We start from the raw sequence: 12,008 nt of genomic DNA on the forward strand, positions 1-12,008 counted from the left end.
TTATTAAATGATATTTGAAGTGTTCTACTCTCTGAGAAAATGTGGTTTATAGCTTTGGCATACATTTACATAATCTTGTTAAGGAGATCTCTCCAGCTTAGTTAAACTATCCCAATAAAAAATCTTATCTTTGGTACTAGAAAGACTGTTTTCTCCAAAGGGAACAGGAAACAGCTATGGAATCCAGAGACGCTAAGGTTGTAATTGCAGTTATATTTTTTATGTTATGTATTTGAAGTTTGTTAAAAGAGATGAATGGGAAGTAATTGTTATATTTGGAGGATACAGTCACGTAAGAATAGAATGCTATGCCTAATGTCTTTTAAATGTGGATTTTAAAAAATAATTTTTTATTTGTGGCCTTAGAAAATGTTTCTACATTAAAAAAAAAACTGAGTGATAAATTACCGGCAATCTCTCAGTTCCCCACTGGAGCCATCAAATTAAGGGTTAACCTCCCAGGACTCCCCTGAATTAATCAGAAGCTAAGCCAGGGCCTGGCTGGGCAAGGGGGAGGGGATCGGTAGAGCCTGACCTCCCCCCGGAGGCTGGCAGCACTGTGCAGCCCACTGTGGCTCTGTCACTGAGAATACAGACTCTCCACAAATAAAGGAGCCTTAACAGGACTCCTGAGCTACTCCCTCCGCAGCCCTGGGTGCAAAAAGCACACCTTGATCCCACAGCAGTCCAAGATTTCTGCTTATCAGGCACCGATTCTCCATTTTGTTGTGTTTGGTGGAGTTGGGGGTGGGGGTAGGTTTCCAGCCCAGATTTAACTGTAAATATGCGTTCATCTTTCTTTGCTCATTTAGAAGGCAGTCTGTAATGAGCCACTGGGTCATCTTGATTAAGATCTCCAGATTCATTCAGCTCCCTCGATAAAGAAGATGCAGCTGGATGGATGGGATGGCCTGCCCTGACAAAGCAGAACTTAGAGGATGGCGCAGCTGCCATTGGCATCCAATACACTCGGTGAAATGCAAATTCCCAGGCCCCTCATTAAAGAATCTGATGTTTGGGGTACGGGACCTGGGAATCCACATTATTAATAAGCCCTCCAGGTGATTCTTGCTCACAATCAAGTTTAAGAACCACTAACCCTGGAGGTTTTGTGGTTTAAAATAAATCCCTGATATCAGCATTAGGTGTGTTAAGCTTTCCAATTAAAGAACAAAGTATGTTTTCCCTCGTGTCCCAGGCCCATCTAGTTATTTTCATAACTTGTGTGGTGGACAGAGAGTTTGAGATGATTTCTATCTCTGAGAGTAGGAATGCCCATCCCCCATGCTTGTGCCTGCATCTTTTCTTTCAGGACCTTAGTATATCAGTGAGAGAAACCAGCCCCTGCATTTCCTTCCTCTGCCCTTCTTAATCCAAAATATCTCGCCTACAGCTTCAGATCTGTCCACTTCCCGAGCGGACCTTTGCTGAGTCTTCTCAGGAATCAGACAAGCATCAAACAGTTGTTTCCATTCAAACCAAAGATCGCAAGTCTTTGGGAATTAACTATCTGATTGTAGTCCTTTTATACAACAGAACTGTTTTCTGCCAGGGATCCTCTTTCTTTACTTTGACCAGGGTGCTTCTCTAGTAATGAATCTCACCTCATCCTCTCCTCCATCACCAGAGCTACCTTTACGTTGAGCCCATCTGAGATCCCCACCCCACCCCGTGTTCTTACTGGCCCTCTCTCTGTAAGTGCTACCCAATAGCAAAGATTCCTGATCTTAGGGAACTCCTCATGGAAACACTCCCAACAGCCCAAGCAGTTCCTGAATTGCCAGCCATGCCCATACCTGACTGATGACATTCCTACACCTCCTTCTGTTGCATCCACCTTAAGCCTGGAAGAGAGCTGCCTGTCACCCCCTCCCAGCCAATAGTTCATTTCTGCCTGGAACTTGCCTACCCACTCCTCCCCCAGCCATTTCACCTCTGCCTTCAGAAGTCAACTTTTGCCTATCCTGTCCTTTCTTAGTCTCAGTAGTTATTGTCCCAGTGTGAATTATGGCAAAGTCTACTGCAGTACACTTAGTTTCTCAAAATAAATTCTGAGATCCAGAAAAAGAAAGGAAGATGGCATTCTATTGTCTTCTGCCCCTCAGAGGGCCCAAAGGTGCTCCTCTTAAGTATGAAACCTCTTCTGCATAGCACTTGCCTGTGAACAAGTATTTAGTCTCAGCTAATAGGTCTGTTCCCCCACTCCCAGCCTGAGGCCTTATGCAAAGATCTCAGGGGCTAGAGGCAGACAGATAGCTGCTAGGGCAGATTCTCCAACCTGTGAATGGATTTAAATTTGGGAAAACACACTTCCTAAAAATTTGCATGAGTAATTTACAAGAGTGTGATATTCTCATGCTGGTTTAGATGAAGCTGTTGTGCTGTTTGTAGGCTAGATGTTTTGATTCAGAAGACCTGGCTAAGCCCTGATCTTTCAGCAGGTTGAGGGCCATCTCAGAGTCCCCATCACTTACAAATTATTAGCTGACTCTCCTCCCTGAGCTAGTGATTGGTTGATCTGTATGCTAAATTAGACATCCATAGGAAAATAAAAGAAAAAACACCAGACTGCCAGAAAAAAAGCTTAATTTTTAAGGTAAATTTGGATTCCCTTAAAGGATGTTCTGAAGATGCTCTAAATTCATTACTCTAAATTCTCATCCCTGCAGCTATTTTTTCCCCCATTTGCCTAGTCCTGTTCTGTATTTTACATTATGTGTAGAAAATAATGCACATAATATTTAGCACTTCCTTTTGATAAAAGAAAATGTTTCCTATTACTAGCACTGAGATTTACTCCTATAGAAAATGGAGAATAGCTTCCAGATGTGTTTTTCCGTCATGGACTTTCTTGCCTAAGTATTGACAGAGGGGAGGTTTTATCAAGGTCTTTGTGATGGGCTTGTTTATAATGAGGAGATATTAGTGGAGCACATCTAAGTGTTTATCACTAACAGACGATGGAAAGGAGCATATGGCAGGAAGAGAAGTATATATTTGTCCAAGAAACGTGGCTTGTTAACACTCCCACACTCATCCTAAACTCTGCAGACCTGTGCTTATAGCATGCACACGTCGCTTGCATCAGAGAAGAAAAATAAAAGTCAAACAATGATTTCTTCAATATGGAGTAATCAAATAATGTTATTTGGACACTTTATCAAAAGGGTGGGATTTCAACTCAGAAATCCTGTGCGTTTTGCTTCACTGTGATGGCACCCCAGTAGCACTGTGTATGTTTAGAGAAATATGGGCCTAGCATTTTTTACAGCTCTTTATGGTAAAACAAGAACAATGAAAAAGGAGTGAGAGTTGAGCTCTTACATAAAATTGAGCTCGGGGGCAAAGGATCTTACAGTTCAGAAATCTCTTTTGAAGAGTGACTGTAGATTAGATTTAAGACTAGACTAAGATGAACCTTTAGAACACAGAGATATTTTTTACCTGGCATTGGCCAGAACCAAAGCATTGTTCCAACTCATATATGACCCACAAAAACCCTATTGATTCTTAAAGTAAACTCTGCATTTATTAACTTGCAGCTATACTCTGAAATTCCCACACCACCATCAAGTAAGGAGGGGGAGGGGAAGGCAATAGAACAATAAAGGTCACTCTACTGAGGATTAGGTCATGGAATTCTCTAGAAACTAGCTAGAAGCTAGGCATTATCACTTCAGCAATTCTTGTTCTCCATTTTATAGCTGAGCAAATGTTGCTTGCCCTAGCTGAATAACTTGCCAAAGTTACCAGAACCAGCATTGAAAGCTGTTGTTTTCCAATTCACTGTTATTTCTGCTCCACGGTGTTCATTTTGTTTAAAAGCTACTCAGCTCTTTTTATTGTATCATGGTTCTTGATGTAACATCAGGCATATGTATGTATATATTTAGGCGTATATATGTAGGCATATATATCTATACACACATGCATACACATTTACATATATATACACATATGTATATTCAGAATCATTTCCCATTCACCTACTTAACCTTACAAGGAAGCCATTCCATTCTACGGGATGTTACGTGGGGGGTTAGTGACTACATGGCAAGCTTGGCATTTAGGTCAGAATGGAATTGTGGATGGAGGAAAGGGGGTTTACAGCTTTGAGAAATTTCAATTTCTTAAAACAAAAATAACTACTGTAGAGCAAGAGAAACTCAAATTGGAGAAAAATACAACTTGCTTTAAGCTTCACATACTCAAAAGAGGGGAAAGTCCCATGGGTGTTCTCTAGTCTGTATTTTCCCATTGAATGTCTTAGTTTTAACAATCACTTCTAGGCAAAAATAAATAACCTTCCAAAACTGCATTTCATCCATCATCCCCTACTTGTACAAACCCCCTTTTTCCAGTGATCCCTTGGACATGTCACCCAGGATTTCTCCAGACTGCTCAAAATACAAAATGAAAATATTTACAGGAATCTGTCTCCAGGCTCACAGCAACTCTTGCATTCCCAATTGCCATTTAGTCTATCCTTACCAGCATCCTGCTAACAGGCTCAAACACCTTGGTGCTGGCTCTCCTTCCCAAGACCCCTGCCAGTTCCTCCTGACTGTTGTCATTTCGGCCCATGTCTGTCATCTCCTGCTGACATCGGTCCTGTATACTGGGCATTTCTGATAGACTGCAAGAACATAAAAAGGCATCTAACTTTTTCATCTGGAAACTCCTTTCACCATTTTGTGACCATGTCTGATGTCACCAACTTACTCTAATGTCAGTTTCATAAAGCCTTCTTAACCTATTTAGTCAAAAGGATTCTCTGCCTACTCTGAATTCCCAAAGATTCTGTTAAGCAGGTGTGTATCAGGCACATACCAAGGCACTTAATATACATTATCACATAATCCTCTCAGCAGCCCTATGAGACCTGGAAGGACCCTAGCCCAGTGCTCCCCATTTAACTGGTGTTGGCTATAGCTTGGGAAAGAGGACTTTTTATAAAGACTCGCTGGATGATTTTAACATGTAGCAAGGTTGAGAACCACTCAATGGGTTGAGAACCCACTGGCCAGATATTTTCCAGTAGTAGGGATCACCTTAGAAATTTAAGAAACAGACAATTGCTGGATCCCAGCCCCATCACACAAAATTAAAATTTCTGCGTTTAGAGCCTAGAAGTCCAGATAACAGAACTTCACAGGTGATTCTGTGACATAACCAGGATGGAGATCCTCTTTCTTGCCAGACACTGTGTCACCCCCCAGTATTACTATGTAACATGTAACTAGCTACGTCTCCTGCTGTGTAGTCTGGAAACTCTGAGGATACGTTTACATTTGATTCAGGTCCCTGGCACCTAGTAAGGTCTCTTGCACATAATGTATTTTAAAAACTAAAGATCCATAAAATGCCCTTCGATGAACTTACTGAGAAAACAAAAACACCTTTACATAATATTTATTATCTTTGTACTAAGTTTTTAACTTCTAGTATACTGACTTACCTGGAAGCTAAACAAATCATTTCAATTCTCTGAGCATCCTATTTGCATGGCGATGGGCCAGGATTAGAACCCAGCCTGCTGGCAATACTAGTTCCTCTACATCTCGGGCCATAAAAGCAACTATAAAGTAGAAAAAAAATCACCCTATGTTTGAATGCATGCTGTCAGACATGTTTCTAAAATTTGAACATAACCTGTCACATGAGGGGCGGGGGACTGTTGGCATTGTGAAATGGATTAGGGAAAAGACATCAATTTAAACCCTGAAATTAATTACAGGATCTATCAAATATCCCTTTCTTCTCATCACCCCTACCCTCTCTCACCCCCAGATGTACATACATCTAGACAAACATCCTCTGATTGTTCTTTGACTTTCTTGACAACTGTTTAGTTACTACACTGGTAATTTCCTTAGGTATTTTTTTCTTCTTCTTAATTTGTTTTATTACTCAAAGCCCTTCAATAACCTGAGCCTCTGGTTGTAAGTGAAAAAATTTTAAAGATTCATAGGCAGTTTCCCTAAAGTAGTAATGGCATCTGGTATAAACTTTCAATGTCCATTCAATATGAATATGCACTTAAGTGCATACAGGCCTAACAAAGTCAAAGTACAAACAGGACCTAGAAACCTCCATTCCAGGCTCTTTTTTGTCATTTTCTAGTTATATGACTCTGGACTTTCCAGAGTCGCCTTCCTCACCTAAGAAATGAAAGCACAAAATACCGAAAATGCACCCTTCCAAATTTTCTTCTAAATATGAAATTTATGACCCCTTCAAATAATAGTAACTCATTTATTAGGCCTTTGGTTAAGAATGAATAGTTGGTCTTTATACAGTTATTCAGTAAGTATTTTTAAAGCCAAACAGGTTCATACTGACATTTGTAAACTTCATTACAATATAAAGTGTTCCTATCCATTATTTCCTCTTTATAATATAACTTCATAACCATCATTATCCCATTTCACAGAAAAGGAAATTAGTGTGTACAGACATTGAGTGACTTTCCCAGGGTAACAAAGTCAGAACATGGCAAATCTAGAAACCCCAGATGCAACTTTTAAACCTCTTCAACATCTCAGTGGCCACAGGCAAAGTTGATGTTGGAGGCCAGGCACATTGGCCATGCAGACAGCTCCCCCCGCCCCCAGAGCCTGTCTGCCTTTCCAAAATGTTTCCCTGCCTGGGCACCTTTAAATTGCTTTGGAATAGAATATCAAGTGGGGATTTATTTAACATATCATTTCTGGGTGTGTGTTTTCCTGAGCATTTATAGATCTGTGTTTTTCCAAGAAGCTGAGTGTTCCTGATAAAACAAGACAAATAATGATAAATGAGCATCTATGTAAGCCTAGCTAGGAGGAGGACCAGGCGCTGTTAACACCCCTCCTGTGAAGTTAATCCCATTTCTTTTAGCTATTTCTTTATTAGTTAATGAGGTCTTGCAAAAAATGTGTGGCTGTGATGGTGTTTTAGCATCCTTGCCTCTAGGAACATTTTCAAATATTCATAAAGTGGCTCATCTGACCAAAGCTTGAAGCAAAGGTGCATTAACTATGAATTTAGTCAACGTCCAATGTGGGTGGTCAAAAGCAGCTCCTGAAATAACCTAAATAATCCTCTTCATTGCTATTTCCAGATCCGCCGCGCTGGGCTCCAATGTGAAGGGGACAGGGAAGAGGTATTATTTAGAACAGCCAGGACTCCAAAGGGCAGCCCCAGAGCTTTGATCCTGCTTGCTGACTGACAGCAGTGTGGCTTGCTTTTGGAAAACTGAATAACTTAAGGGAAACAAAAACAAAACAGACAAGGAATTACCAGTCAGGCCCCTAGGAAGGAGAGGAGATGCTAGATCTCATTGTCCCAAGGAGGCAAGAGACCCACTTCCCACCTTTGGTTCCTTATGGCAAAGAGGGAGAAGTAGAATCCCAAAAGATGGTTTGGCGCTCAGTGATGCATTTGGAGAGGAAAACCAAATGTGTAAACTCAGTTAGCTGCTAAACTGAGCTCCATGGTACAGTGAGTCCCAGTGATTACTTCTACAACCTAGTTCTGAAAGATTCCCCATGACATAGCATGGACCTCAGAACACAGCATGGGACTCGCACACGCACACCTCTAAACCCCCACACACACCTGACTTTCCATCATCCTGAAGCAGAGCCACACAAATCCTTCACACTTCCCACTCTTTTGTGATTTAGTTTCCCCAAAACATCATTTAAGGAAGTTGACACTGTGTCTCCTTTCTATGTGCAAAGGAACTTTTCCAATGACGCCTTTATAAAAATAGCACCATTTTAAATGACGAAGGATGATGAACCTATTTTTATGTCTGGATGGTCTGGACCGTCTATGGTATATTTTGACTAAAAAAACTGAAAATTACAGCCCAATAGTCTCCCTCTGGTTTCCAGGCAAGTCCCTCTGAGCTGCCAGTAGTGTACGTCTTCCCGACCCTGCTTTCGTATGCGCTCAGGGAACAAGTAACAAGCCAAAGACCTGCCCCCTTTGACTGCAGAGGGCACCACTATATCTGTGCTCCAAAGGACCCATTGTTGTCATTGCCACTGAGTCATTCCTTCACTGGAGTCTGTGACCTTTGCAAAATCAACCTCCACATGAAGGAAAGCTCTGAGTCACACTTGTGAAAGGAGATGGCCATGTAATTCGACTCAGTATAAATTTGGAGAGACAGACATCACCCACTAAAAAGCACTGATAATGCAAATGTTTCTTTATGCACTTCAGTACTCAACTTTCTGGTCATCTTCTATGGTTATCAACTTTCTCTAAAGGTTCAAAAAAAAGTCCTGAAAAATAGCAATAGCATAGTAATAACACCGCCTTGAGAAATGCTCAGTGTAACATTATTTCTCTTTGGTCTCTTGCCTTAAGGACATTGAGGACATTCTGATAGTCATTATGATTACAGAAGATAGTAGCTAATGTTGGTTGGTCCAGATGTAGTTTTGCATTTCTTAACAGAAATACTGTTACATCCCAGATGCAAATTTGACTGTCTCCTGTGCTTAATGTTCTATTACAGGTGATTCATATAACAGGCCGGCTTCGACTGAGGGTGTCGCTGTCCCACGGGAGGACCGTCCCCAGCCAAATTATGGGTCTCGTGGTCGTGGCTCATGCCTTGCCGCCCCCTACCATCAATGAAGTCAGAATCGACTGCCATATGTTCGTCACTCGAGTAAATATGGACCTCAATATCATTTACTGTGAAAATAGGTACTTGTTTTTGTTTTCATTTGCCCTGTTGTCTTTTGCACACTGATGAGGGCTGGTGTTCTCAGCAGTTTGAAGAATTTTACTCTCCCACTGAGGCTCATTATAAATCCTGATCTTATTTTTAATGGTTGCTTGGACTGACACCAAACATGCTTTTTATTTAAATTTTACATTGCTGCCCTGATTTACATTAGGAACAACAATGGAAAGAATTGGGATACCCAGACATCTGTATGCCATCATTAAGACTCATTTTGGCTGCCCAAGGATAGAGCAGGCCTGAGACTGAGACATCACTGGCAAAATGATGCAGTGAAAGGGATCGCCTGTCACCCCAGCCAGACTCACTTCCGGCTGTGGCAGGGCCTCAGCCTCATGGTGGTCAGTGATCATACAGACTTGGAGCACGCATCAGCTCAGACTGCTTAACGCATTACATAGACTTCAACTACAGGCATTTATCTCTCACAGTTCTGGAGGTTGGGAAGATCAGGGTGCAGGGTCTCGTCCTGGCAGCCTTCTTGCCGTGTGCTCACTTGGGGTAGGGGGAGAGAGAAAGAGAGTAGAGCACAGCAAGGGAGCTCTGGTCTCTACCTCTTCTTATCAGCATACTAACCCCATAAGAGGGCACCACACTCACCATCCCCTATAAACCCAATTAGCTCCTAAAAGCCACACCTCCAAATACCATCCACATTAGCAGTAAGGGCTTCACGTGAAGGGGGCCAGGAGGCCAAAGTGTCTGCAGCACCAGAGGAAAACCAATGAGAAGTTGAGGTCCCAGAGGAAAAGGAAAAAAAATTTGGAAAATGATGAAGTAAAACTCTGTAATCCTCAGGATGTCACTTTTATAAATTAAAAATACGATGACTCATCCTATAAATGACTTGGCAGTCCTTCCTCAAGACTGAATTCTTATAAAAGGACTTTTTTTTTTTTTTTTTTTTTTTTTATAGAGGCATGTTTATTTATTTATTTATTTGTTTGTTTGTTTGTACATGCACTGGGTACAGTCAGAAGCGTGGGAGGGTGAGAGAATTCACCAGAGCCAGAGCGGGGAGCAGAGCAGGCAGGACCGAGGTACACTGCTGAGGGGAGCAGCGGGCGGCAGCAGAGGTCTGCGCGCCATGTGGGATTCTCCTCCGGTGGCCGGGGAGCAGCCGGGGATCGAACCGGCACCGCAGATGCCGCGGGCAGCTTCGCAACCCAGCGCTCAACCGCTGCGCCACCGGGGAGGCCCTAAAAGGACTTTTTTAACCTCTGGGTAAGAAGTTCACTTTTTCCATTAAGCACAAAGCAAGGGACAAGGAAATGGGACAGTGCCCCTTCTGACCCTTCACCTAGAAGTCAGCAGCCCATCATCAGACTGATTTGAAGACAAGCGCTCACAGGGTGTGGGGAGAGGAGCAACCAGGGCCTGAGCGCGTGCTGGCTGGCTTCGGTGGTCCACTAGCCCCCAGTGCCACCGGGAGGATCACACTGGGTCAGTTTGGGAGGGTCTCTTCATGATTATTTCATGATTATTGTCAGGCATGAAGGGGGTGATATGTTCACGGAGCCCTGTAATAGCCTTAGAAGTGGGAATAAGGGAACAGAATGACCAAGTGACTTGAGTAATTTACCTCTCCATGGTCTAGCCAAGAGGAAGAAAGATCTCTGCATTCAGTCCATTGGAAAGTGCTAAAGATGTTGAGATCAAGTTAGAAACACTATTTCTAGTCAGGATTTGATTCAGAGGAAAAGAATCCACCAGTGAGAAAAGCTCCCTACCTGAGCTAGGAGTGTTTGGCAGGGTAAAAAATATGGACCTGTTACTATATGTAACGCTAGAACTTTTTTTTCCTAGTTTTTAGTTGACATCTATTCAATTTTTTATCACTGTGACTGAAATTCCCTCTATCAGGTATTCTGGAATGGCACAGAATATCAGGAAAGATGAGTTAGCCAGAAGGATTTATCTAGAGTTGACATGTAGTATTAAAGATAACTAAGGTATATTGAGCACTTACTGCATACTCACACACTCAGCAGTGTGCAAAGGTAACATTATATATTCCCTCTCGTTTAATATTGAGGACAGTTTGGTGAGGTGGGCACTGAGTCTATTTCTGTTACCTTCAGGTAGTTTCTGCTTAGAAAGATAAAGCGAATTTCTCAAGGCCAAGTTTCAAAGCCAGATCTGCTGGATGCAAAACCCCATGCACTCAGCCACTTTTTGTGGGGTTTTCCTACATTCCTTGACTCTTATTTTTCTTCGAAGTCAGGCTATGGCAAGGACTTAGTCAGAAGAATCACTGAAAAGGACCTTTTATATTTAAGCACCATGAAAGAACATAATCACGCCCACCAAGGTGCTTATTCGCCAATTTAAAATGTAGAACGGTGGGAACTGAGCTCCATCCAGGGAGGCAGATAGAAAGTCAAAGGATAGACTATGGCTTCGCTTGCTTGAAAACATGTCTGCTCCCTTCAGCCATCCCATCCAAAAAGGGAGCCTCATCTTATTTACCTAACTCCCCATGACTGTCCAGTCCAAACCACTTAATTTTCATTCCTGTGATCACAGATTATTTCTTTGACACATTCCATGGACCTGAGTACCTGATGGTGCCATTCTAGTAACTGAGATCATTTTCTGTCATCCACTTTAAGCATATTTTCTTCCATTTAAAAAAGAAAATGTTTTACACAACCCTTTATTAACCAATGACCACACAGCATTATTTCCCAACTGAAGATGATAGTAATTTTAAACATGCCAAAGGTAATGTCATATTTGATCTGAGGAAAAAAGTTGTACTTGTGTACCAGGTACTATGCTGCATTCAACTCACTCATCCATCTCTCACCAACCTTTTAGCTTGCTCTACAGATAAGGAAGCTGAGGCTCTGTGTAAAAGATGCCATCAGACTGACATCAGTCCCTCTCTGCATAAGGCCTTCTGTCCACAAGAGCATGCATCCAAGATGGTCATCGCTATCTATAGCCAGGGTGTGTAGGAAAGAACCACCTCAGGGTGTGTGTGTAATTACACTCTATGGCGGCTATCCAGTGACAAGACTGTTGTTATGTGACACATGGCTGTATATGAAGTAGTTCTGGAACACAGGGCTGGGCACATTCACAAGGATGACAGGCTCTGGTACCTATCTGTGCTTCAGCTGTTTTTGAAAAATTTCATCCAAAGAAAGAATAAGCTGAAGAAATGTCCTCTCTCAAGAACAAGTGGCCTTTTCCTGGGTTCACTGTTTAATTAGGGAATTGCCAACTAGGAACTGAAGCCCTCTCCTGGACTCCGGGG

General features: G+C 42.2%; 1 protein-coding gene across 12 annotated transcripts in view; it reads left to right on the forward strand.

The window, feature by feature from the left end:
• The window catches only part of NPAS3 (neuronal PAS domain protein 3), a gene marked incomplete at both ends in the record, with an annotated part of 849,875 nt that overhangs the window by 815,796 nt on the left and 22,071 nt on the right, over nucleotides 1-12,008 (forward strand). For all 12 annotated transcript variants that reach the window (XM_084241063.1, XM_084241067.1, XM_084241068.1 and 9 more), the window contains one exon: nucleotides 8,513-8,706. In XM_084241063.1, the coding sequence (XP_084097189.1) occupies nucleotides 8,513-8,706 (194 nt within the window). The remainder of the gene's footprint in view (nucleotides 1-8,512; nucleotides 8,707-12,008) is intronic.

Source organism: Talpa europaea (assembly GCF_964194135.1).
Source record: "Talpa europaea genome assembly, chromosome: 8".
NCBI classification, from domain to species: Eukaryota; Metazoa; Chordata; class Mammalia; order Eulipotyphla; family Talpidae; genus Talpa; species Talpa europaea.